Genomic DNA, 25,162 nt, shown 5'->3' with positions numbered 1-25,162 from the left:
CCGCCCACTTTCACTGCCCGGCGGTCAGCTCTTCCCGCTCGCGCAGGACTCTTTCCCCGAGCTCGGGAACTCTGCTGCTAGAGCGCGGTTGCCGGCGGTCCCGCGGACGGCCGGAAGCGGAAGTGCTCGCCGGCGCCGCCCCGGTGGCGGCCGGGTGGCGGCGGTGGCGGTGGCGGCCGAGGCCGAGGCCGAGCGCGCCATGGAGCACGTGACGGAGGGCTCCTGGGAGTCGCTGCCCGTGCGGCTGCACCCGCGGGTGCTGGGCGCGCTGCGGGAGCTGGGCTTCCCGTACATGACGCCGGTGCAGGTACCCGGCGCGGCCGGGCGGGGAAGGGTCCTCCGTGCTCCGGGGAAGGGGGTGGCAGGCGGGGCAGGGAGGCTCCGAGCGGGCCGCCCCCACCCCGCCCCGGGACTTCTGCCGCGTCTTCAGTCTGTCTACCCTGGTTAATGACGCCGGCGGGTGGGGGGCGGCGGCGCCCCCGCGCCAGGGCCCTGACCTCCTCGGCGACCATCACCCCCCGCCCCTGGCGCCTGTGAGTGCTGGGGCCCAAGTGCCGGCTGCGTCCCAGCGCTGCCTCTCTAGCAGGTGACAACGTCTCCGCGCCGTTTCCTTCTTACGGGTTTCGTAGGGTTGCTGTGGGACGTCCCTAAGACAGTGTTGGACACATTATGGGAGCTCAGAAAACAATACCTGCCGTCTTCCTATGCGGGCCAAGTGAAGCCTTCTGGCCCCATTTATATGTTTACTCAAGAAATATTTGTTGTGGGGCGCCTGGGTGGCTCAGTGGGTTAAAGCCTCTGCCTTCGGCTCAGGTCATGATCCCAGGGTCCTGGGATCGAGCCCCGCATCGGGCTCTCTGCAGGGAGTCTGCTTCCCTCTCTCTCTCTGCCTGCCTCTCTGCCTACTTGTGATCTCTGTCTGTCAAATAAATAAATAAAATCTTTAAAATATTTGTTGAGGACATACTGTGTATCAGGTTTTCTAGGCTCTGGGGACTTTGCAGTGTTGGTCCCCAGGCATGGACCTTATTTTCTTTTTTTAAAGATTTTATTTATTTATTTGACAGAGATCACAGGTAGGCAGAGAGGCAGGCAGAGAGAGAGAGCGGGGAAGCAGGCTCCCTGCTGAGCAGAGAGCAGGACTGGGATCATGGCCCGAGCGGAAGACAGAGGCTTTAACCCACTGAGCCACCCAGGCGCCCCTTACTTTCTACTGCAGGGGAGGGAAAAAGGAGTAGAAAACGGTCATTTCAGTTGCTGGTAAGTGTCACTGAGGTCCAGGACAGGAGGTTAAGGTGGTGTGTTAGGGAAGGCCCCTCCGGTATCAGCCATTGAGCTGATACCGGAATGATCGAGGAGCTGACTGGGGGTGATTGGGGCAGGATATCTCAGCAGAGAGAAATGCCAGTGCAGATGTTTGGGGCTAGAGGTGACCTGGGAGTAACACAAAAAAGGCCTTTGGTTGGAGCCATCAGGCTTAGTCTAAGAGATGAGCAAAGTAGGGTCCATGTTGTGCAGGGCCTTGGGGGAGTCTGGATTCCATTTAAATGCAACCGGAAGCCATCTTAATGGGAAGCAACGGATGAAGGGAAGGGAGGGGACTGCTGTGTGGAGAATGGACTTCAGGGGCTTCGAGAAGCAGGAGGTCAGGGGGGCCAGTGTCAAGTGAGAGGTGGTGGTGACTTGGAGTAGAGTGGATTCTGAGAAGGGAAGTTTGAGAGAGTGTTCAGGTTGTTGGGGGGCCAGATGTAGGCTTACCAAAGAGAGGAATCTAGAGGGAGTCAGGTTTTTGTCTTTAGCAGCTGGGTAGATGGCGGTACCCATTACTGAGATGAGTAAGGCAGGGAGAGGTAGCACGTTTCCGAGGGAAATTCAAGAATTACTGAGTTGAGACGTCCATGAGACCCTCAGGAAAGAGGTGGAGGAAGCAGGAGATGACAGTTGGGGGTACTTCGAACCCTGCCTTGGGACTGTAGTGCCGGGAGACCCAGTCACTGACATCAGCTGTTGGTAATCAGGGGCTATGCCGTCCACTGTGGGAGTCGGTAGACACATGAGGCTCTTGAACACTTGAAATATGGCGAGGCCAAGTTGAGATGTGCTCCACCTGTAGAAGGTACAATGGATTTTGGAGACTCAGGATTAAAAAAAGGAGTGGAACATATCTCATTAATTAATTTTTAAAATATTACCTGTTACAGTGACATTAGTCTGGGTCTCCTGGGTTAAATAAAACACAGTAGTAAAATTCATTTTACGTTTTTCTTTTTACTTTTTTTTTTTTTCAAGATTTTATTTATTTATTTCACAGAGGAAGAGAGATCACAAGTAGGCAGAGAGAGAGGAGGAAACGGGCTCTCTGCGGGGCTCGATCCCAGGATCCCGGGATCATGACCTGAGCCAAAGGCAGAGGCTTTAACCCACTGAGCTACCCAGGCACCCCAAATAAATAAAATCTTCAAAAAAAAAAAAAAAGTGCTCTATGTGCTGTGATGGGTGAGCTTAGGCTCTGAGGACCAGGAGTGGGGTCTTGGAGGGGATGACCTCAAAGCTGAGACCTGAGTCTGCTTTTTGCAAGACCTGGAGGTACCCTGTGGTGTTTAAAATGAGAGGGTTTATTGGAATCATTGTGTCTTTTTTTTTTTTTAAATATTTCATTTATTTATTTATTTGACAGCAGGAGAGTACAAGCAGGGGGAACAGTGTAGAAGGAGAGGGAGAAGCAGGCTGGCTCCCCGCTGAGCAGGGGCCCAGTGCGGGGCTTGATCCCAGGACCCTGGGATCATGACCTGAGCTGAAGGCAGTTGCTTAACCAACTGAGCCACCCAGGTGCCCCTGGAATCATTATTTTTTGATATGAGAGCTGGTAGATACTCCAAACCTCAGTGTCTTCAAACCCTTCCTGGTCCAGAGAGGAAAAGGACGTGAGGCAGGGCTAGTATTTAGGACTCTGGAATCCCAGCTCAGCTCACTGTTCCCTCCACACTGTCTGTACAGACACCGCTCCTGTGTTCTGCTGTGTTGCCTCTGAGCCAACCCCCTGGGGTGCTTTGTGGTGACTCTACTCAGGGTCTGCATTGTGTGTGTGTGTGTAGGGGGGACCCACTGTGACCCAGGCCACCCACTGTGTTCCGTGGGCTTTGGGCGACCTCCATGGAGCCTGGCATTCTCTAACGGGGGCTTTGCATCTCTTTCTCTAGTCTGCAACCATCCCTCTGTTCATGAAAAACAAAGATGTCGCTGCAGAGGCGGTGAGTACCTCATCGAAATGCAGCTTGTCCTCCTGTTTTCCCTCCAGAATGAACTGTGAGGAAAAGCAAACCAAATTATCTCCGTCTTGGCAGGTCACAGGTAGTGGCAAAACGCTCGCTTTTGTCATCCCCATCCTGGAAATTCTTCTGAGAAGGGAAGAGAAGCTAAAAAAGTATCAGGTGAGGTGTATTTTTACTTAGTCGTTGTAGAGGTCACAGTTCAAAGAAGCTGGTCAAAAGATTGAAAAAAAAATCTGTCCTCATTACCTGCAGATACCCTCTGTTTCTGAACCTGCCTGCCTGTTGATATTTATCTGTGGCTCTCCAGATCAATAATTCTGTGTTTCCTCCCTCATTCATGGCTTTGTGCAGAGCAGCAAAGACTCGGGTCACCTGCTGTGCTCGTTCCCAGCCGAGTCTGAACAGGGCAACGCTCTGCCTTCCTGCGTAGCTCTTAGACTGTAATAAACAGCCTTCCTTCTGTTTACCGCTGTGATTCTTGCTGGGGATTTCAGCGTTTAAAACGGTCTCAGGAGTAGAGCTGAAGCACTGGCTAGTGTTCCTGAGCGCCAGAAGGCTGGGATAGCCCTTTCGGAAAACGTAAGCGTGTGGGATACGCTCCATCCAGGCATGAGCTATAGTGTGACCCGCAGCGAAGTCAGTATTGATAAATCAACTCTGTATTATTCAAGGTGTCTTTAAACAGAAGCGCATATAAAAACCAGCTTCCGTATTGATTGATTGACAAAACATGACCAGAGGCTCCCCGGAACCTGACCCTGCATTTCCCCCAGTGGGGATGCATTTCAGTGTTTGTGAAGCCCGTGTTTGTCCATAGTGAGACCTGGCTGGGACCTAGAGCAGTGACTGATAAGCCCTGGGACAGAGGAAGCAGTGGAAGCCCAGAATCCTGTTCCCCGGGGCACTCGGGGCACTCTGTGAGCTGCACGGTTCTGGCGCAGGTGTTCAGCTCTGTGAGCCCGCTCTGCTCACTGTCTCCTTTCCCCGCACTCGGGCAGGTCGGGGCGCTCATCATCACACCCACGCGGGAGCTGGCTATTCAGATAGATGAAGTCCTGGCGCATTTCACGAAGCACTTCCCGCAGTTCAGGTGAGTCGGACACGGCTCCCCTGGTAGCTATGGGCTGTTCCTTTGCCTGACCTGCTCAAGACCTGTTGCTTGTTTTAGCCAGATTCTCTGGATCGGAGGCAGGAATCCTGGAGAAGATGTTGCAAAGTTTAAGGAACAAGGGTAAGTTTGCTTGCTTCTGCTCCTTGTTTTTGGCACTGAACCCAAGAGGAAGCGATACCTGGTCTCGGCCTCATGGGGAGCATTCCCTTCGGCAATGCCCTCTCCCCAAAAAGTTGTATTCTCCAGGCCACATTCCCATTTTGCCTGCTGGCTCTTTCCTGGGGAATAAGGCCTTGATGAGCATTTCGCCTTCAGTGAGTCTCACCCTGCAGAGGAGAAGGGAGTCGGGGTGGCCCTACCTCTCGCCAGGCTGACTATACAGAATTTAGAGCCCTTGCTTTTCTCACTCGGGGCTCTCTAAGTGGTCTTATCTCACTCCTGGTGGTCCCTGACCTCACGCTGAGTCCCAGCCCTGCAGGTAGCTACTTGTCTGCCTGGCATTTCCCGGGTATCTCCTGGCTATTGCAGACATGTCTGTGATGGGTGCTTTTTATTCCCAAATCTTCATGTCGTCTGGGGTTTCACAGTCCCCTGTCTACCCATGTGCTTCTCCTGAAGTCGGGGACTTGACCTCGATGCTCCACTGTCCCTTCCGTCCCCGCCCCTCGTTAACCATCACCGGCGAATTCACATGTTCTCTCCAGAGCACACATCTCGAGCCCTTCGATTTTTCCCTTTGCCCCCTCTCCCGCTCTGATCTGGACCAGCCTGTCTCTCCTGGGCTCCCGCCGTAGCGTTCTCTCCTGTGTGTTTCTGCTTTGCCTTCTTACAATCTACTCTCCAAAGAGCAACCCAGGTGGCCTTTTCAGAGTGCCAGCCTGATCATATCACTCATTGAAAACTCTTTACTGGCTCTTTACTGCCCTTAGGAAGGATCCTAATGTTCGTACAGGGCTTGCCAGGCCACCATTCTCCACTGCCGCTGCCTTCTCAACGCCTCTGCTGCTGCACAGACCCAGCTTTCCTCTAGAGCACTGCGTGGGTCAGGTTCCCTGGGTCCCTAGGCAGGCCCAGCGGTCGGTGTGCTGTCTGTCCCACAGCATTGCATCTTCAGGGCCTCACACGGTGCCGAGCACACACAGGTGTTTAAAAAACAGGCGGATGTTTGGCCGCATGCTGGCCATCAGCCCTGTGGGATTTTTTCAGCTGCACCATGAATAAGGTTTATTACGAATAGTGATGGGTTTTGTGGCTAGTTTGTTCGAGAAACTTAACAAAGAGAACTGCTTCTATTAGCATTTGCCGTGTACCAGCTATCCTCTGCAGTGCCTTTCAGCTGGGGTCACAAAGTTGTGTAGGGGTCAGAGGCTAACATCAGTGTGTGAAAGGGCTGGGGTGGGGTTGGGTAGGAACTGCTCAAACACTCCTCTCTAGCTGGTTGGTTGCCTTGAGGATTCTGGGCTCAGTATTGCCAGATAGTGAATTTTTTAAAAAGAACATGGAATTCCAAATTTTTATGTGTGAGCTCTACACATTTTAAACCATTGGCATGTGATTCACATTAAAAAACAAAAACAAAACACGTGGAAGACCTGGCTGGCTCAGTCAGTGGAGCATGCAACTCTTGACTTGGGTGGGCTTGTGAGTTTGAATCCCACTTTGGGTGTAGAGCTTGCTTAAAATTGAAGGGGCATCTGGGTGGCTCAGTCAGTTAAGCATCTGCCTTCAGTTCAGGTCATGATCCCACGGTTCTGGGATCAAGCCCCACCATCGGGCTCCCTGCTCAGTAGGGAGTCTGCTTCTCTCTCTCCTGCTGCTCCCTGTTTTTGCTCTTTCTCTCTCTCTTGCTCTGCTCTGTCAAATAAATAAAATCTTTAACAAAAGTTTCTTCTAAAAAAAAAAAAACCCAAACAAAAAACCAACTTTTTGCAGGGCAGCCAGCGTGGAGGGACCGTATTTGTCCTTTCATCTGTGGCTGTGATTTTTTTTTTTTTAATGATTTTATTTATTTGACAGAGAGATCACAAGTAGAGAGAGAGAGGGAAGCAGACTCCCTGCCTAGCAGAGAGCCTGATGCGGGACTCAATCCCAGGACCCTGAGATCATGACCTGAGCCAATGGCAGAGGCTCAACCCACTGAGCACCCAGGCAGTCCCTGCAGCTGTGATCTTTAACATAAAATTCTCTCTAATTCTATTCACACTTTCATTTTGTAGTTGAGTTACTTTGGGCCTAACGTGGCTGAATAACTTGTTGTAGGTCAGGGGTCAGCCAACCTTTTCTGTAACGGAACAGATGATAAATATATTAGGTGGACCGCGTGGTTTGTCACAGGTATTCGGCTCCACTGTTGGGGCGTGAAAGCTGCCGGAGACAGTACATGCTGTGCATGGTCAGTAAGACGGCACAGAAGCAGATGCAGGCCAGATGTGGCCAGTGGGCCCCGTGTGTGCCCACACCACCCTGGGTCTTGGCCTGGAACCTGTCTGTTTTCCTCATGGCCCTCACTTTTCTGCCCTGAGCCCTGTCGCCTCACTCATGGCTGTCTTTCCCTTTGGTGGGAACTTAGATGACCTGGGTGACCATGGGGCATTCTAAAACTTAGTATTTGGAATCACAGATACTCCCAAGGTCCAGAGAGTGTGGTAAATGTTTATTGTGTTTTCAAAGTGGGAACATCATTGTGGCCACTCCAGGCCGCCTGGAGGACATGTTCCGGAGGAAGGCAGAAGGCCTGGCTCTGGCCAGCTGTGTGAGGTCCCTCGACGTCCTGGTGTTGGATGAAGCAGACAGACTCCTGGACATGGGGTTTGAGGCAAGGTACTGGACTCTGGGCTTCTTTGGCTTTGGGTGATACTGGCAGAAAGGAGAGCAAAGTGAAACTCCTTTACCACCTTATGACTGCCTTTATTGGGCTCATTTGAATTTCAGATCATTAGGTTGTTTGATCTTTCAAGTACTACCACACAGTTTAAGTTCCAGTTCTACTTCTTAAGATGCATTTTCTTTCATAATTTCTTTTAAAGTTTGTGTGTGTGTGTTTTGAATAGCTGTTGGGATATAATTCATCTATCGTATAATTCACTTACTTAAAATGTATAGGTCAGGGTTTTTAGTTCCAAAAAGTTTTTTGTCTTACCTTCATTCTCTTTTAATTGCCCCACGTGATAAAAGTACAATTATGTATTCATGTTGGAGAAAACTTGGAAAAACTTAGAGTATAAAGAAGAAAAGAAAAGTATAAAGAGAGTATTAAAAAGTATAAAGAGTGTAAAGAGTACAAAGTGAAGAAAAGTTGCTCATAATCTCATCCCCTGGTTAATGTCTACTGTAAATACTGGGATGGCTTTTCCCCTGGTCTTCTAAATACCTGTTTACTGTCATAAGGTGGTATTTGTTGATGATGCTGATAAACGAGGGGCTAAGCTCGAGGCCTCTTTTTTTAGCATAAACACCATCCTGGAGTTTTTGCCAAAGCAGAGGAGAACAGGCCTTTTCTCTGCCACTCAGACCCAGGAAGTGGAGAGCCTGGTGCGAGCAGGGCTACGGAACCCCGTCCGCATTTCGGTGAAGGAGAAGGGCGTCGCAGCCAGCAGCACTCAGAAAACTCCTTCCCGTCTGGAGAACTACTACATGGTGCGCACTGGATCTCCTTGCCGATTCCCGCGGCTCGGTCAGAATGCTGACTGGGGTCTCATGGGCGATGTGGCACTGCTTCTAGGGCAACCGCCTGGAGGGCGCTGTTGACATCCATAGGCTCCCCGGGTTGCGGGTGTGTGTGTGGGGGGCTGCTTCATTGCTGGTGTTTCCGGGCTGGGCTGGAAAAGTCAGGAGCCCACCTTTCCCGGGTAGAGGGAGGGGTCCATAGGTAGCGTCGTGCCTGGCTGAATGGGTGGCAGAATGCGACGGCCCCGGACAAAGCCCAGGGACACATCTTGGCTTTGTCCCTTACTAATTGAATGCACTTACCTATACAAAGGGGCTCCACTACTACCCACTTCATGGGTTGTGGTGCGGATTGATTGATTACTATGGATTAATACAGATTAGGCTAGTGTGTAGTACGTAGTAAGCACCGGTACCTGTTAGCTCTGGACACTGGCTGTGGCTCTTGTGGCTTTCTGCTGTTTTGTGTTCATTTCACTGATTGTGTTCGGAGAGATCTGAGTGTGTGAGAAGAAGTTCCAAATTGAGAATTTGGTTTTGGTAAAAATAGGGGGAGTACGTGCAGATGGGTTTAAATGTCTCTCATGTAGGGGCCTGAACGCAGCCGTTGAGTGAATTAGGAGGGACTGGAGTTTGTCTCCGTGGCGGTCTTTGAAATTTTGTACATTCTTTTCTGGAAGCCTGGGTTCATCTTACAGCAGCGATTTGAACATGGAGATGTATCAGAATCTCCTGGGGGCTCTTAAATAGTATGGATTCTTGGTTTGAATCCTAGACCTACTGAGTTAGTGTGCTGTGCCCAAGAATCTGCATTTAAAATCTATCCTATCTACCCTGGAGGGGTACCTGGCTGGCTCAGTCTGGAGAGCGTGCAACTCTTGATCTTGGGGTCATGAGTTCAAGCCCCATGTTGGGCATAGAGCTTACTTAAAAACAAAACAAAACAAACAAACAAACAAACAAACAAAAACCTACCCTGTATATAGCTGGTGTGGTCCCTGTCTGTATACTGGGATTTGGGGACGATTGCTTTAGATGACTGTGTGTCTCCGTTATGTGACTCTGACTTCTGTCAGCAGCACATGCTGATACCCATTCAGAGCTAGGTGGACCGATTAATTCACTGACCGATTAATTCATTCTGTGATAGAACACAGAACTGTGTTCTGTCAGTGGAGGAAATCGGATTCCTTAACGTTTAAGGCTGAAACTGAAGATAGCTGAAGAGCTTATTAGCATAAGTTGTTTTTTTTTTTTTAATTGATTTCCTTTTTTACTTTACAGGTATGTAAGGCAGATGAGAAATTTAACCAGTTGGTACATTTTCTTCGAAATCATAAGCAGGAAAAACACCTGGTCTTCTTCAGGTAATTCTTCTGGATGCTGTGGTGGGAGAATCTGGGGTTCAGTCACCTCCAGAATGTACAGATGCATGTAGCCCTAAGGTTTGGAATTCTCTCAGGAATGTTTTTGCTTCAAGTAACTGAGAACCCAGCTTTTGTGACTTAAGCAGGAGGAGTTATTTTTCTCCTGTAGAAAGAAGGCCAGAGGTTAGGCAGGTCCTGACATTGGGTAGTGTCTCCCCCGTGTCCAGGTCAGTACTTCTGTGACTGTCCTTGGCCTTTTATTCATGTCTGTCCCTTCATGGTTTGAAGATGGCCACCGTCATGCTTGCTGCCCCTCTGCACTGAAAACAGAAAAGGGAGGGGGAAGGGCATTCTTCACATCAGAAGAGCAGAAAGCTTTCTCAGAAGCTCCTCTTCCCCAGCTGACTCAGGTTTTCATTTCAGGGGGCAAAGGTGAGTCACTGGGCAGCCGCTCACCTCCAGAGAGGCAGAGGAAATGAGTGTGCAGCTGTCCCAGCCTCTGTTGTAGAGGTGAGGGAGGGAGTGGCTGGGAGTGGCCTTGAAGCAGCCAGCCCAGTGGCTAACACTGTTTTGTCCTGCTGTCAGAACTCCAGGAGGGCTTCAGATCTAGAGTTTAGGGTGGCTCATGTTGGTAGCCATTGTCCCAGAGAGGATGGGGTCCTCTCCACTGCAGCTGGTGCTCGCCGCCTCCGTCCCCAGCAGTAGGGGACCCAGGCGGCCAGTGACTCTGAGCCCTCTGTCCGCTCTCGCAGCACCTGTGCCTGTGTGGAATACTACGGAAAGGCTTTGGAGGCCCTGGTGAAGGGTGTGCAGATCATGTGCATTCACGGGAAGATGAAACACAAGCGTGATAAGATCTTCATGGGGTTCCGCAGATTGCAGAGGTGCGTTAGCTGCCCTGCAGCTCACTGTGTGCTTCCGCAGGGCCCTCACATGGGGGTTGTGTTCTCTGCCCGGAACCCTCTTTCTCCTCTGCCCAGTTATCACACCCGCTCTGTGTGGTCCCGGGGCGCCCTATCCCCAGACTGACCCCATCATGCTGCACTGCGCTGACTTCCCTGCAAGATCACAAGCTCTGAGAATCTGGCCCAGCCCCTGGCCCAGGGGTTTTGATACCTATTTGTGGAGGGCATTTGGGTAGGAGCAATTCATTGAAGTCTCATAAGTTCTCATTGGGTCACTGCACAGTTGGGACCTCGCATCTCAGAGTGGCCATAATTAATTATGCATGTAGAAGCAACATTTTTCTGCTTTTCTAAGAGCCTCCTGGCTGTGTTGTTAAAAGCACTCTTCTAGGAGTGCCTCTGCCCTTGGCTCAGGTCATGATCTCAGGGTCCTGGGATCGAGCCCCGCATCGGGCTCTCTGCTCAGCGGGGAGCCTGCTTCCCCCTCTCTGCCTGCCTCTATGCCTGCTTGTGATCTCCCTCTCTCTGTCAAATAAATAAATAAAATCTTTAAAAAAAAAAAAAGCATTCTCCTAGACAGAGTGATAGAATGGACTGTACACCTAGGATTAGACGTATTACAGTTTTTGGTTTGTTTTAAAGAAAAGTATGCTGATTTAAAAAGTCCTTTCCCAGTCTCTTCCCTACCTGTTTTCGTTGGGAATTTGTGAAGTCCTGGATATCCTTAGGAGGAAAAAAAGTCAAAATGGGATTCCTAACTGCTTGCATCTGTGAGAGGTTCCAGAACCTGTGCAGTCCTGTCGTCGTCCTCATCGAGGCTGGGAAAGACTGATGGTGAGGATGCTTGCCCCCCTCTCTCAGAATGCTGTTTTCTCATTTTCTAGTGGGATTTTAGTGTGCACGGATGTCATGGCCCGAGGAATAGACATTCCTGAAGTAAACTGGGTTTTGCAGTACGACCCTCCCAGCAGCGCAAGGTACGGCATGACGGAATGTGACCCTCTGTCAGGAATCCGGCTCCATGAATCCTGATGAAGATACACATAATGATGTTCATCAAAACATTACTTTCGGGGCACCTGGGTGGCTCAGTGGGTTAAGCCTCTGCCATTAGCTCAGGTCATGACTTCGGGGTCCTGGGATTGAGCCCCACCTGGGGCTCTCTGCTCAGCAGGGAGCCTGCTTACCACCCTCTCTCTGCCTGCTGTTCCGCCTGCTTGTGATCTCTCTGTCAATTAAATAAAATATTAAAAAAAAATTACTTAGCAAAAATGGATGAATAGGTGAACCGTCCCTGGCGTGTGAAAATAGTGATGCCATAGTATACGATTTGTTATTTTCACATGCTTTTTTTTTTTAAACAGTGACAATTTTCTTAAAATATTTTATTGTTTTATTTATTTTTTTTTTAAATTTTTTTTAAAGATTTTATTTATTTATTTGACAGAGAGAGATCACAAGTAGACAGAGAGGCAGGCATAGAGAGAAGGAAGCAGGCTCCCTGCCCAGCAGAGAGCCCAATGTGGGGCTCGATCCCACGACCCCGAGATCATGACCTGAGCCGAAGCCAGTGGCTCAACCCACTGAGCCACCCAGGCGCCCCAGATTTTATTGTTTTAAATGAGATGAGAGAGAGCGGGAGACAGAGATAACATAAGCAAAGGGAGCGGCAGGCAGAGGCAGAGGGAGAAGTAGACTCCCTACTGAACGGGAGCTCGATCCCAGGACCCCGGGATCATGACCTGAGTTGAAGGCAGATGCTTAACTGACTGAGCCACCCAGGCGCCCCTCCATGTGCTTTTTGAAGTTCTTGCACAGAAGCATCTGATAGATGCTTAAAGGAAATCAATACATGATTCCGTATATGAAAGTCTTACTCTCCCAGAACAAACTTAATTTCCTCATAGATCCTTCCAGACAGGAAAATGTGAGGAAACAGACCTCCCACGTGGTAATGATCATTATTTTTTGTTGGAGGGCTTACAGGCCACTTTTCTGTACGTTTGTCTCCCAGTTTTCTTCTAGGACCTGTTTTACCTGTATCATCAGATAGGCATACATGTAAACTTTCCTAGTTCACATTAAATGTCTTGCAGAATCCTGTCCAGTTTGCGGTCTATATTTAACTGCCGGCATTTGCATCTGTGACCCTAGTGAGAGGCAGGGTTGGGCTGAGCCATGGAGTCTGGGCCCCTGCTTGCCCACTCTCACATGGTGATCGCCATCCCATCCCCCATTCACAGTGCCTTTGTTCATCGCTGTGGCCGTACAGCCCGCATCGGCCACGGTGGCAGCGCGCTCGTGTTCCTCCTTCCTATGGAAGAGTCCTACGTCAGTTTCCTTGAAATTAACCAAAAAGTAAGCGGTCTTCTCTTCTCATGTAGGATGCCCAGTGATAGGGTACTTGGTAGAGTTCTTTTCCAGCAAGTGGCCCGGAACTTAGAGGAGGGGTCTGCACACTCGGGGGCCAGGTGGTGACACAAGGGCAGGAGGTGGCTGGCTTGAAGGCAGCGGGGAGGCTCCCGGCCCATTCAGGGTGGCAGCCACTGCTCAGCTCCAGCTGAGTGTCAGTACTTGGGGACATAGACCTAGTGTTGGATATTCCCCAACTAGAAATCAGGATTTTTATATAAAATTGATTTTAAAAATTTCCTTAAAAAAATATCAGACTAAGTAAAGTACTTGGGAATTTTGGGCTTCAGTGTCTCTGATTAAAGATTACAATGAATTGTTTTGCCTTTGGTTTTGCTCTGGCTCTGATGGGGTTTTGGGGGCGAGGGCATCCCAGCCAGAAGAGGTGAGCATGTGGTCTGTGTGCAGTGCCCCCTGCAGGAGATGAAACTCCAGAAAAACACAGGAGACCTCCTTCCAAAGCTCAAGTCCATGGCCTTGTCCGACAGAGCGATGTTTGAAAAGGGCATGAAAGCGTTTGTGTCCTATGTCCAGGCTTATGCGAAGCACGAATGCAACCTCATCTTCAGAATAAAGGGTAAGGTGATTTCATGTAATTGTCTCCTTAAACACCTACAGCCTTACAAATAGTGCAGGTGTGAAACTTCTTTGTCTTATAAAAATGTTAGGTGTATGTCAGGGTTAGTATTTTCTAAATTTTTTTTTTTTAAGATTTTATTTATTTATTTGACAGACACAGATCACAAATAGGCAGAGAGGCAGGCAGAGAGAGAGGAGGAAGCAGGCTCCCTGCTGAGCAGAGAGCCCGATGCGGGACTTGATCCCAGGACCCTGAGATCATGACCTGAGCCGAAGGCAGAGGCTTTAACCCACTGAGCCACCCAGGTGCCCCAGTATTTTCTAAATATTTAAAAGAAGCATCCCTAGGGTTTGTGTAGACAGAACAAATTTGCTACCGAGTATTCCTTTTTGGTAAAAAATAATTATTTTAATTCTAATTAAAAAGAACCCACTCAGTCATTCGGTTAGAAAAGAGCCATCTTCTTTGGGTTGGTGCTTACGATTCTATTTTGGGTGTGCTAACTCTGATGTTTTGGTTTAATTAGATCTTGATTTTGCTAGTCTTGCTCGAGGATTTGCCCTGCTGAGGATGCCCAAGATGCCAGAACTCAGAGGAAGGCAGTTTCCAGATTTCGTGCCTGCGGATGTTAACACAGACACCATTCCATTTAAAGATAAAGTTAGAGAGAAGCAGAGGCAGAAACTACTGGAGCAACAAAGGAAAGAGAAAAGAGAAAATGAAGGGAGAAAAAAATTCATAAAAAATAAAGCTTGGTCAAAGCAAAAGGCCAAAAAGGAGAAGAAGAAACAAATGAATGAAAAAAGGAAGAGGGAAGAGGTACAGTTTTCCTTTATTACTTGACTACTCAGCTGAGAATTCTGAATGAATTTTATCAAAGTAGTGTCTTGTAGTAGGGAATGCGTGGGGCTTTTGTATTCCTTTATTTTGTTGGGAGTTGGCTGGGAGTGTGACATGTTTGTGGAAGCTGATCTGAGAGCGTGTCGTTGCTGTGAGAGCACGTCCCTGAGACGTTCAGTGGTTTGTCACTTTCTGCATTTAGGGTTCCGATATTGAAGACGAGGACATGGAGGAACTTCTCAACGACACGAGGCTCTTGAAAAAGTTTAAGAAAGGCAAAATTACTGAAGAAGAATTTGAGAAGGGGTTGTTTTCGAGCGGCAAGAGAACAGTCTCGAGAGCAGATACGGGGATGCCTGATTCGGAAGAGGACTGCTGACCCGGCCGCAGGGCATACTCGGAGCGCAGGGAGAACTGCAAGTGGGCCCCGCACAGCACCCACACACTTTCCCTGTGTGCTGGATCCACAGCTGGCATCCAGGAAAGTCGTGTTCACACTGGGGACGGAGGGCGCGCTTCACACTCATGACTGCTTTATGGAAACCACAGCAGCCTTTAAGGCCAACAGAAGAGGGTAAGACTGAGTGTAAATAATAGATGTATTTATTTTGATGGGTCCCCTCTAAATTAAAGCTCATTTTTTTGTGCCTATTTTATACTTACTTTCTAACATAAAGATACTGAGGTATACTTGATTTTTGGCCTTTTAAGTTTCCTTACTATTACCAACCACCTGACCTTTGTGGGTATCCTTGCCCTGGACTTGAGTTCTCTCTCTGAGGAACTGCACAGAACACCCATGTGGAGGGGCTGTTGTTGCCGGGGTTTTCTTCTCTTTGAAGAATTGTCCCCACCACAGTTTTAGGGGAAGGAAGCAAGTCATTCTAGGGAAAAAAATTATGCTTTGTGTCAAATAAAATATTGCCTTCTATTTGAATGTCTTGAGTGTGTGAATGTGGCTACAGTGTCTTCACTAAAATGGCCAGTACCTCCGGGCCTGGGGTAGCACTCAATACTGATACAACACCATAGAAAAATCTTGCGTGTAGTTTATTTGAGAAGATGCTGGATTTGTCCCCAGGTACAATTTTTAAAAAGCTGTTCAGGAGCAAACATGTTTTAAAGGTAATTCACATCTCCTGCAGATACAGACTTTCAGTTTACAGATGTTCTGGAAGGTCTTCGTATGTGCTGAGGCCACGGAGGCTGCTCCTGCTAAATGCTGTTTCTACCTTCCTTGGGTTCTCTTGGTTTCCTTCCCGTCTGTCCCAATACCGATGTTGGGATGGCAGCCCCGGGCTTGAGGTCTCTACTGGAAGTCTGATGTGACTTCAGTCTGGGTTTCCAGCCTTTCTCCTAAGGCACCACTTATGTGTCCTGGGTGGCTGTTGGTTTCCACAGGGGCGCCTGGCTGCCTGTAGGAACACCTGCTTTTTCAGGCCTGCATCTCTTTAATCGATGCTTTTGGCAAATCAGTCTGGAGTACAGGTTAGAAGGGAGGTAGGCTTGGGTATGTCCTTCATTGGTTAAATAGCCAATAATATAACTTGTATTTCTAGAAACTGGGAAGTATCTAGACACCATAAACACAATTCAGGTTGGGTTTTAGGGAAGCCATGAACACATTATAGATGGGGCTGAAATGGGTAAGAAATTTTCTTATGGTCGTAAGAAATCCTAAGTCTTATGGTTTTAGGTCCTTATTCCTTAAGTCTTCTTTAAAAAAAAAAAATCAGTTTTGGGGGCATCTGGCTGGCTCAGTCAGTGGAGCATATGACTCTTGATCTCGGGGTTCTTAAGTTCAAGCCCCACGTTGAGGGCAGAGATTAGTTAAAGATAAAATCTTTAAAGAAAAAAAAAATTCAGTATGGCCTGTCCCACGGAGGGGTCAAGAAGCTACTCACCCCGCTCCAGGTACATCAGCTGTGCGGCGGCAGGAAGGGGCCCGGGGGTTACAGATACAGCTTGATGAGCTCGTCGCTGACCGCTGAGGGCGTCAGCACCCCCAGGTCTGTAAACAGCAGTGTTATTAAGGAAGGGGACGTGTAGTCGACCCATGGGTGGTCCTCTTTGAGATCTTGTTTGGTCTGCATAGTCTTCAGAGTATCTGCCTTATACTGAGGAGACAGGAAGCACGTGTTGGTTTTCCCCCACACACCCAGGGCTCAGAGGTGGTGCGGGCTGGGCCTGAGCCATCAGTGTGCGGCTAGCTACTACCTGAAGTGTTCCCTGCACGTGGGGGAAGCCAGCTGAGTGGCACACTGGCGAGGAGGGCAGAGCGCAGTGGGGAAGTCAGGATGGCGGTCTGGTGGCCTCCTGGCCAACGGCCTTGATTTAATGAAAACCCCAAACCGTGTCTCCCCTCACTGGCATGCTGGATTCACGGCTCCAAACCTCTCGCGATAACAATTTCAGGTCTTTACAGAGAGCTTTACTATGTGCCTGGCACGTGCCAAGCTTTTCTCCTGGATTTTCTCAGAACTGTCCTATGGCTCAGAATGCACTTCCAGCTCATCTGACAGATAACGGACGTTCAGAGCACAGAGCGAGGGCATCTGCCCCGGGCCTTGTGGTTAGTGAGCAGTGGCGATGGGGGGCTGAGCCTGGAGAGTTGACTCCAAAGCTTGGTCTGAACCATCAGCTTTCCCAGTGTCCCTGCAGCTCCCTCTCCTACCTGAGAGGGACTGAGAGATGGACGTGCTGGGGACAAACGGGACTCTGAGTCTGAGCTCAGCCAACCACTGATCTCTGCATGGCAAGTGTGGGAGCAACTAGTGATGGGAGGGGAGTAACTCACTGAAATACTCCAACTCTGCTTCTTCCCAAAGGCCTCAGTTGAGACTCAAATACCCCTTCAAATATGCAAAAAAGAAAGTCTTGCCTTAAACTTATCTGGGACATCCTGCTGGTTTAGTGGGAAGAGTCGTACAAACTTGAAACTTTCCGCAACAACATAAAAAGGCTTGTTCTGGGCTTTGGCGCACACGGCCATCTGGTTGGTTCCAATCTGGAAAGTCAGAAAAAGCAGAAGGATGAGATCTTATAGCATATTCGAAAGCGTGTGAATGAACATAAAATATGTAAATCTGGCTTTGGAATCAAAGACGATCTTTTTAAAAAGACAACAGAATCGACATTTCTCTCAAGATAAACAAATGGCCGGGGCGCCTGGGTGGCTCAGTGGGTTAAAGCCTCTGCCTTCGGCTCAGGTCGTGATCCCAGGGTCCTGGGATCAAGCCTCACATTGGGCTCTGCTCAGCGGGGAGCCTGCCTCCTCCTCTCTCTCTCTGCCTGCCTCTCTGCCTACTTGTGATCTGTCAAAGAAATAAAAAATCTTTGAAAAAAAAAAAAGATAAATGGCCAATACACACATTCTCAAAAGATGCTTAAGATTGTTGTTATTAGGCAAACACACAAATCAACCCACAAGGAGGTACTACTTCACACCTACCAGCATGGCTATAATTGAAAAACCAAAATAACAAGTGTTGGCAGGACTGCAGAGAGACTGGAATGCTTGTGCAGTGCTGAGGAGAATGGACAGTGGTGCGGCTACCATGGAAAAGTCTGGTGGGTTCTTGGGACGCTAGACGGAATTACCACATGACCCAGAAATTCCACCCAGGTTCACACCCACAGGAACTGCGAACCGGAACTCAAATAGACGACTGCACCCGTGTTTGTAGTAGCCTTATTTACAAGAGCCGAAACGTAGAAACGACTCAGGTGGACAGGAGTTGGTGGACAAACAAACGTGCTCTCTGCACGCGATGGAACGTGACTCGGCCATAAACGGGGATGGTGTACTGACTCCCGCTACGACGAAGATGGGCTTTGAGAGCGCCATGCTGTGTGAGACCGCGGCCCTGAACTGTACATGTGAAAACCCTATGCTGTATCCACTTCACCACGCAGCAAAGGATCACGAGATCTTTCCATGTTAAGCAATGGATGGAGAAATTTTAACACACTATATTGATGTCAAATATGCCTAATTAAAAAAAAAAAAAACCCAACAATCAAACCCAATTCTAGTTAAAACATGTTTTGAGGAAGATAAACTGCAGTCTTGTGATTCACATAGATCAAAGAAATGGGACCAAGATTTGGCCACTGCAGTGGCTTCTGGGGACTGGGAGACAATTTGCTGGGATGGTGTCGTCTGGAGGCTAAGGGGGTGCTGGGGGAGCGAACGGTAACGTTGCCAGGATGCGGGTCAGCGCCCCCTCCCTGCCCGGAGCAAGTACTGTGGGGAACTGACGTTCTTACCTTGTTGATAATCCCTCCGTTTTCAACAACTCCTTCAGCACCAACTATGACAAGATCCACTTTCTCCATGATATAACTAGAGGAATTTTTAACAAAATTACACTCTTTTCTTGGCTCTTACGAGCAGCAGTATCACCTGCAAAGACCAGTATTCCATTTTCACCAATGTAAGTTCCTCTCATCACTTCCTTCCTTCAGAAGAGCACTTAACCCAAGACAACCTGGGCACTGCTGGCAGTTCTGCAACCACAAGCGTGAAAACGCGCTGTGACCCCAACCACCCCCCCCACCGCCGTGTGAGTGCCCTTCCCACGGCTGCCCGGCACACGTACACGCACAGGTGTAGTGACAGACGTGAGAATCCCGTGACCCGCTCTTGATCCTCACTACCTGTGCTACGCTCTCTTTTCTGATCAACTTCAAACAAAACAAATTTAAAAACCTATCGTGATCCAGAGTTGGAAGAAAATGTTATGTAATTCAAGAATCTTTGAGCTACGGTGAAGGCCAATTTGCCTTTGAAAATGAGCAATGAAGCAGAATTCTTCAAAATGCTTTCTTTTGAACGCTTTCCTAATTTCCTTAATTATCTGCCTTATGTCTTTTTTCCCTTTTTTTTCCCAAGAGACTTTCAGTCCCGTTTTCTTTTGCGAGGTACACTGGCAATTCTCAGAACGTGTTTCCTCAGTTTTAGAAGTGAAGTCATACGGGAAAGTCAAAGAATTCCAGCGTGCCACTGAGGACAGCCCATGCCTTCCGCTGAGGAGGGAGCCCTGATTATATGTACTGACTCGAGCCTGACTTTCGCACCTTCCTCTTAAGACGCATCGTAAGGGACCCTGGGTGGCTCAGTAGGTTAAGCGTCTGCCTTTGGCTCAGGTCACGGTCCCAGGGTCCTGGGATTGAGTCCTGCACTGGGCTCCCTGCTCAGCAGGGAACCTGCTTCTTCCTCTCCCTCTGCCCCTCCCCTTGCTTGGGCTCTCTCTCTCTGACAAATAAGTAAAATCTTTAAAAGAACAAAATGAAATGCACCTTAAGGCCACATAAATGACTCCTATTCTCTGAAACACGCTACAGCTTGTCTCCTGCATACACCATCGAGACCTTTTCACGAGCTTGCTGGTTTAATGCGGCCATCAATTTGGAGGCAGAACTTGAGCCAGTGCAGTTCTATGAATGGGACTCCAACTGGAAACCCTGTTCCAATCTGACCCCAGGAGTGGGTGAGGAAAAGGAACAGTGTTCAGGGGAGATGGGAACTTACCCAACAGCAGCATCCAGGACCACAGTGACAGGGACGTTGAGGTGGCAGAGAGCTCTGGCCATTTTCTTACTGGAAAATGACATTTTTGAAAACATGAGCAGAAGTCCCATAGTGGCAGATGATGAGTCACTTAATTTGGACAATGGTAAATCACATTAGCTTGAGACTCAGTTCATATTCAGGGACTAAGGGGCATGTTCTAAGACTCTGGACTAAGGAAACAAGAATTTGGGTTCTTTAGAAGAAAACGTGTTTCAGGAAAACTATATTCTTGGGGACTCTGGGTAAGAGATGCAAATACAGCAAAAAAGGAGACAGTTTTCTCTTTCATGATCTTCTGGATGGAGATGGGAATTATCTACTCCTTGATAAAAAAATTTTCCATTCGTGTATCTAGGTCCTGCACAGTGGCCTACTATCAATACAGATATTTTTCTTTGAGGACAGGAAAGGCATAATGGCGAGACTGAGTCACTGCTCAGTGGGGGGGGCATGTTCTGGGGCTTTCTACACAGGTTCTAATCCTTCCCTTGCTCTCTAAAATGACCGCTGGGCCCAGAACCAAACGGAATGATACTTGCCCCGATAAGTCGGGCTGTGACTCTGTGATGTACACACTGAAACGCTTCTTGGCCACCACTGCTGCCTCCAAAACTCTCAGGACCACTCTGGAGTAGGCATGAGTTAATATTCTCTGCAGACCAAGAAAGTTCTGTCAAAAGGGCAAGCTTCACAGTGATCACCCCATACTCTGCCCCGCGCATGCCCGTTCCCGGTACCCCCAGGCTTCTCTCTATGCGCGCTCACAAATCAACTGGAATCAAGCGAGATTCTTGATGGCCCATCTGTGAGGGGTGGGTCACCTCTAACCATACCAAATGCAGGAGTGGAATCTCCATGTGGTGTTGCTCACGAGATACAAAAGCCTTTCTATCTGAAGGCTCTGCTCGGTTCCTTTAGGGGCGCTTTCCTAGTTCAAAGACATGGTTCTAAGACAAGGCCCACAGGCACGAGGCAGGTTGCAGGACGAAATGCAGGGGCTCGGGTAGGGCAGCAGCAAAGAGGAGAGACAGCGCCAGCTGTTGTCATACGGTCCTTACTACTGCCACATCATCTCATTTTTTTGTTGAGAATCCAAGACAGAAGTGTTGGCTAACTAACTTCTTTTTAAATTTATAAACACCATTTCAGGTAAACAACCCATCTGTGGGCCAGATACAATGGGCAGACACTCACTTTGGCTCTGTTCTAATGAATGGACTATGCGGGTCTGTATAATGCAAAACTGATGGACAAAGCGCACCCTCGCTCCTTTCTGGGCATCGCCTGGGAACCTGTCAGCGATGCGGATTCTCAGCTCCCCCACCCAGACCTGCTGAATCAGAACTGGCACTGAACAAGATCCCCAGGTGGTTCGTCTGCAGGTTCCAACGTGGGCAGCTCTGCTCTGAATTTAGTCTGAAGTCAGCGCTGATGCAGGTGGATATTAATACATTCACACACAGCAGGGCACAGGAGGCGGTCACAGTCCTGTCTCCGTGTGGCCCAAGGCAGCTTTGTTTGCAACTGGCTTTTCTACAAGTTCCACTCACATCTATTACGTCATTTTGTGAAGAACACACTTCAAAGGTTGGGAAGGGGGTAATAAAACAGGAGGAGATTTCAGAGTCAAACACAAATAAAGAATTTTATGGTCAATGGAGGCTTGGATGGCAGGAGAGGGACGCCAGTGGAGAGACATCATAAAAGTTTTACTGCCCCTTTGCTGGGGGACTGGCTTAACCTGCAGCTCCTGTCCTCACTTCACCTAGAATCCCTTGGCAGCTCTGCGTCTCAGCAGCAGCACTGGAAATGGAATGAAAGACAGCATTCCAGGCCAGCCCTGACCTTCACCGAGAAGACACTCAGTAGGAACCAGTGCCAACAGCTGTTAGGTGTTGATTTAATTTTGATTTAGTACATACCCGATAATGAAAACACTTCTTTGATAACAACATCTTATTAAACCAAGAATCATCCATGCTGTCCTATTGGTTTTTTTCTCTTCTGGTTTATTTTATTTAAAGTTTATTTACTGATTTTCAGTAATCTCTACACCCAGTGTGGGGCTCAAACTCACAATCTGGAGATCAAGAGCTGCACGCTCTTCTGACCAAGCCAGCCTGGCGCCCCCGCCAGCCTGTTTGATGTGCCAGCCTCTGTAGTAGCATCTACGCATTTGTATAGGGCTTACTATGTGCCAGGCACAGTACAGCGTCCTTAGATCGTCTCAGTACCTCCTCCCACAGCAACCTGATAGGGCAGGTGCTGCTATTACCTTGATTTAGCGGATGAGAAAACCAGCACAGAGAGGTTAAGTAACTGGTCCAAGGCGACACAGCAAATAAGTGGCAGAGGAGGGGTTTTCCCCCAGGAGTCTAAAAGTCCTTGCTCCCGATTACCACATGTGAGGAAAATACTCACCGCCCCATCTTTGATGAAAGTATGGCACAGATCTGCAATTTTATTTCTCGATAGGGATGTTCTCCTGAGAAAAATTTCTCCCCGCTCGATCATGATCTTTTTACATTTAGAGTAATCCTAGGAAGAAAAGAGCAAAATGAGGGGTAAAGCCGAGGATACTTGCAGCCACACGCAGGAGCAGACAGGTGGCCCGAGGAGGGCGGGGCTTACCGAATATTCTAGAGAGGTCAGGCTGATGAAGCGCAGGAAGAGCTTCCCACCGGAGGACACGGCCACAGAGGAGTCCACGCCACACAGGGTTTCTATGGCACAGGTGAGATTCGCTCGCAGGCCCTGGATTGTCTCCCCTGCACGGGTCACATGAGGAATGCGGTGTTCAGGTTAGTATCACAGCCCCTTGGCAGATCTGTGATTCATACATTATGCGACCAGAGACACGCCAGTGAGTAGACAGGGTCCCTGCTCTGATGGGACTCCCCTTCTCGAGGAAGAGGCAGACAGTAAACAAGCAAAGAAATACACAAGTTACAGACTGAATGAGGACAGAAAGCAGAATGACGAGAAACGTGGGGCTAATAGGAGTGGCCTCTGGAGTGGAGGCCATTTAAACTGAAACCCGAGTCATAAAGGATCCAGCCCCGTAAAGATCCAGTAGGAAAGGTACAGGTGCACACTATAACAACTCAGAGACCTGAGATGGGAATGAACTTTACATGACAGAGAGGCCACCAGACTGAAGCACAGTTTAGTGAGGGACGGCGTGGAAGGAAATAAGCAGAAGTGAAAGAAGAGGTCTGAGAGGCGGTGTAGACAAGGCTCAGTGTTTGCGTGTTATTGTAGGTATGATGGGAAGACACTGCAGGCGGTCTTAGAGACACACGTCTTTAGGCCAGCCCTTTGGATTAAAGAAGGCATTATTAATACTATTATTGTTATTTTGCTTGTGAAAGACATATGCTCTACCAAGAAACTTATATTTAGGATGCCTGAAAGAGTAGGCGATCACAATGGATGACGATAATACTAGAATTCTGGAACACTCTAGCAAGTGCACAAATTCTGGCACAAGACAGACACTCCATAAACACAAAGCTGAACTGTTGCTATAATTTAAGCTTCATGGTTAATTTGATATAACATAGTCACTCTTGATTCAAAGTGTATCTCACTTATGAAAAGGGACCCATTTAATGATGACTGATGGGCTCTTTCCAAGTCAAAATGAAGACTGAAATGAAGGAGAAGTTGAAACAGAGTGCATTACCTTACATAGGCCCCCACACAGTTTCACTTTCTACATTTGTTTTAAAAGATTTTATTTATTTATTTGACAGAGAAAGATAGAGTGAGCGTGCACAAGTGCACAAGCAGTGGGAAGGGGCAGAGGGAGAGGGAGACGCAGACTCCTAGGATCCTGGGATCATGACCTGAGTGGAAGCTGGACACTTAACTGACTGAGACACCCAGGCGCCCCAATTTTCTACACTTCTGCCCGTTCCTAGAGGAGTGTTGGAATATGACCCTCTTCACCTTCATCTCTCTTCAAGAACTCCAGCAAAGTCCGGATGGCAGCTACTGCTGAGGCCATGTCAGGATCTTCTTTCATCTGAGACTTAAAGTAGTCAATTAACTCTGGGGAGGGAGAAAAAAGTGATTCATCAAATTCATTTAGCAGGTTGTAAGACCGGAGAGCTTTTCAGTGACTTAAGAAATAAACTAATTTTATTTAAGATTTTATTTATTTATTTGAGAGGGAGAGATAGAGAGGGCACACATACAGAGGAAGAAGCAGACTCCTGCTGAGTGGGGAGCCCGATGCAGGACTTGATCCCAGGACCCTGAGATTATGATCTGAGCCAAATGCAGATGTTTAACAGACTGAGCCACCCAGGTGCCCCAGAAGCAAACTAATTTTTAAAATACTTTCTTTGGGGCGCCTGGGTGGCTCAGTGGGTTAAGCCGCTGCCTTCGGCTCAGGTCATGATCCCGGAGTCCTGGGATCGAGCCCCACATCGGGCTCTCTGCTCCTCGGGGAGTCTGCTTCTTCCTCTCTCCCTCTGCCTCCCTCTCTGCCTACTTGTGATCTCTGTCTCTCAAATAAATAAATAAAATAAAAAAAAATACTTTCTTTTTAGGGTGTTTGGTTTCAGAGGCACTATAAATGTTGATGGGAATAGAGATGACCGGACTTTATTTAGGATTTACCAGATGTGTTTCTCATTTTTGAAAAAGCTATCTGTGCACAAAAGGCATAAAATTTAAGCACCACCACGTGACAGTGGAAGGTCATCCTCCCTCTTATCCTTGACTACAAGTCCTGGGAGAATCCCAGAGTCAACCACTGTACCAATTTTCCCTCCACCTGTCCAGAGAGTCCGTGCCAATTCTAGCCTGTTCACCTACTTACAGATGTACATGTACATGCAAAGCTCCATCCCTCCGTATTTTTTAAATGATACGTATCATATGTCAGTTTGCCCTTGTGTTTCACTTAATAAAACACCCTGATAACCATATTAGATGAGCACATCAAATTCGTCTTTTTAAAAAAATTCTAGTACCAGATCCAGTAAGGCGGGGAATCTTACTCATACTTTCCATATGAGGAAATCACGACTGCCGAAATCTGCACACCTCGTCTAAGTCTCCCTTTTTTGGAGGAGGGCCCTGGAAAGCGCTGGGAGGAGGAAGGTCTGGGAATACCCTCGGGACCCATCTTACAGGGACCGCGAAAGGGACCGAGTCGCTACTAGAAGCGGCACATCCCGTCCAGCAGCCCAAGCTTGGAAAGTGACTTCTGGATGGACCCCCGTGCGGCTCTGCTTTAGGCCCAACAGGCCACGTCCCGTCCCGACTCACCATTGCTCTCCATTGTGCCCTCCGGATCGCGCAGCCCGAGGGGACCGGGAAAGCCCGCGCGGCCTGGTAGAGTCCCACGACCGCAGGAGTTCTCCGCTACAGAGACTGACAGCACGCCGCGCGACTCCACACCCCACTTCCGGCGCCTTGGGGC

General features: G+C 48.7%; 2 protein-coding genes across 6 annotated transcripts; one reads left to right on the top strand and one right to left on the bottom strand.

Moving 5' to 3' along the window:
• Positions 1 to 113: 113 nt before the first annotated feature.
• On the top strand, positions 114 to 15,084 carry DDX55 (DEAD-box helicase 55). Of its 2 annotated transcripts, XM_045073768.1 has the most exons (14): positions 114 to 307; positions 3,201 to 3,251; positions 3,345 to 3,431; positions 4,271 to 4,362; positions 4,441 to 4,503; positions 7,054 to 7,203; positions 7,830 to 8,019; positions 9,334 to 9,416; positions 10,169 to 10,300; positions 11,206 to 11,298; positions 12,565 to 12,679; positions 13,142 to 13,310; positions 13,840 to 14,132; positions 14,356 to 15,084. In XM_045073768.1, exons 1-14 carry the CDS (start codon positions 200 to 202, stop codon positions 14,530 to 14,532), a joined length of 1,803 nt encoding a protein of 600 aa, XP_044929703.1. In that variant the 5' UTR covers positions 114 to 199; the 3' UTR covers positions 14,533 to 15,084. The 2 variants fall into 2 exon arrangements, with proteins under 2 accessions (XP_044929703.1, XP_044929704.1); XM_045073769.1 differs by lacking the exon at positions 14,356 to 15,084 and having other exon boundaries at positions 13,856 to 14,025.
• Positions 7,104 to 25,156, bottom strand: EIF2B1 (eukaryotic translation initiation factor 2B subunit alpha). Of its 4 annotated transcripts, none has more exons than XM_004753102.3 (10): positions 25,009 to 25,156; positions 23,680 to 23,781; positions 22,360 to 22,496; positions 22,150 to 22,266; positions 20,268 to 20,380; positions 19,687 to 19,755; positions 18,423 to 18,498; positions 17,035 to 17,160; positions 16,058 to 16,270; positions 7,104 to 7,239 (listed from the first exon to the last, which is right to left on the bottom strand). In XM_004753102.3, exons 1-9 carry the CDS (start codon positions 25,019 to 25,021, stop codon positions 16,106 to 16,108), a joined length of 918 nt encoding a protein of 305 aa, XP_004753159.1. In that variant the 5' UTR covers positions 25,022 to 25,156; the 3' UTR covers positions 7,104 to 7,239; positions 16,058 to 16,105. The 4 variants fall into 4 exon arrangements, with proteins under 4 accessions (XP_004753159.1, XP_044929705.1, XP_004753158.1 ...); XM_045073770.1 differs by lacking the exon at positions 7,104 to 7,239 and adding an exon at positions 11,219 to 11,349; XM_004753101.3 differs by lacking the exon at positions 7,104 to 7,239 and adding an exon at positions 15,185 to 15,568.
• Positions 25,157 to 25,162: the final 6 nt, after the last annotated feature.

This window comes from Mustela putorius, unplaced genomic scaffold, assembly GCF_011764305.1.
Source record: "Mustela putorius furo isolate JIRA1106 unplaced genomic scaffold, ASM1176430v1.1 tig00537248_pilon_pilon_pilon, whole genome shotgun sequence".
Classification (NCBI taxonomy): domain Eukaryota; kingdom Metazoa; phylum Chordata; class Mammalia; order Carnivora; family Mustelidae; genus Mustela; species Mustela putorius.
This window is presented reverse-complemented; position numbering and strand designations above follow the sequence as displayed.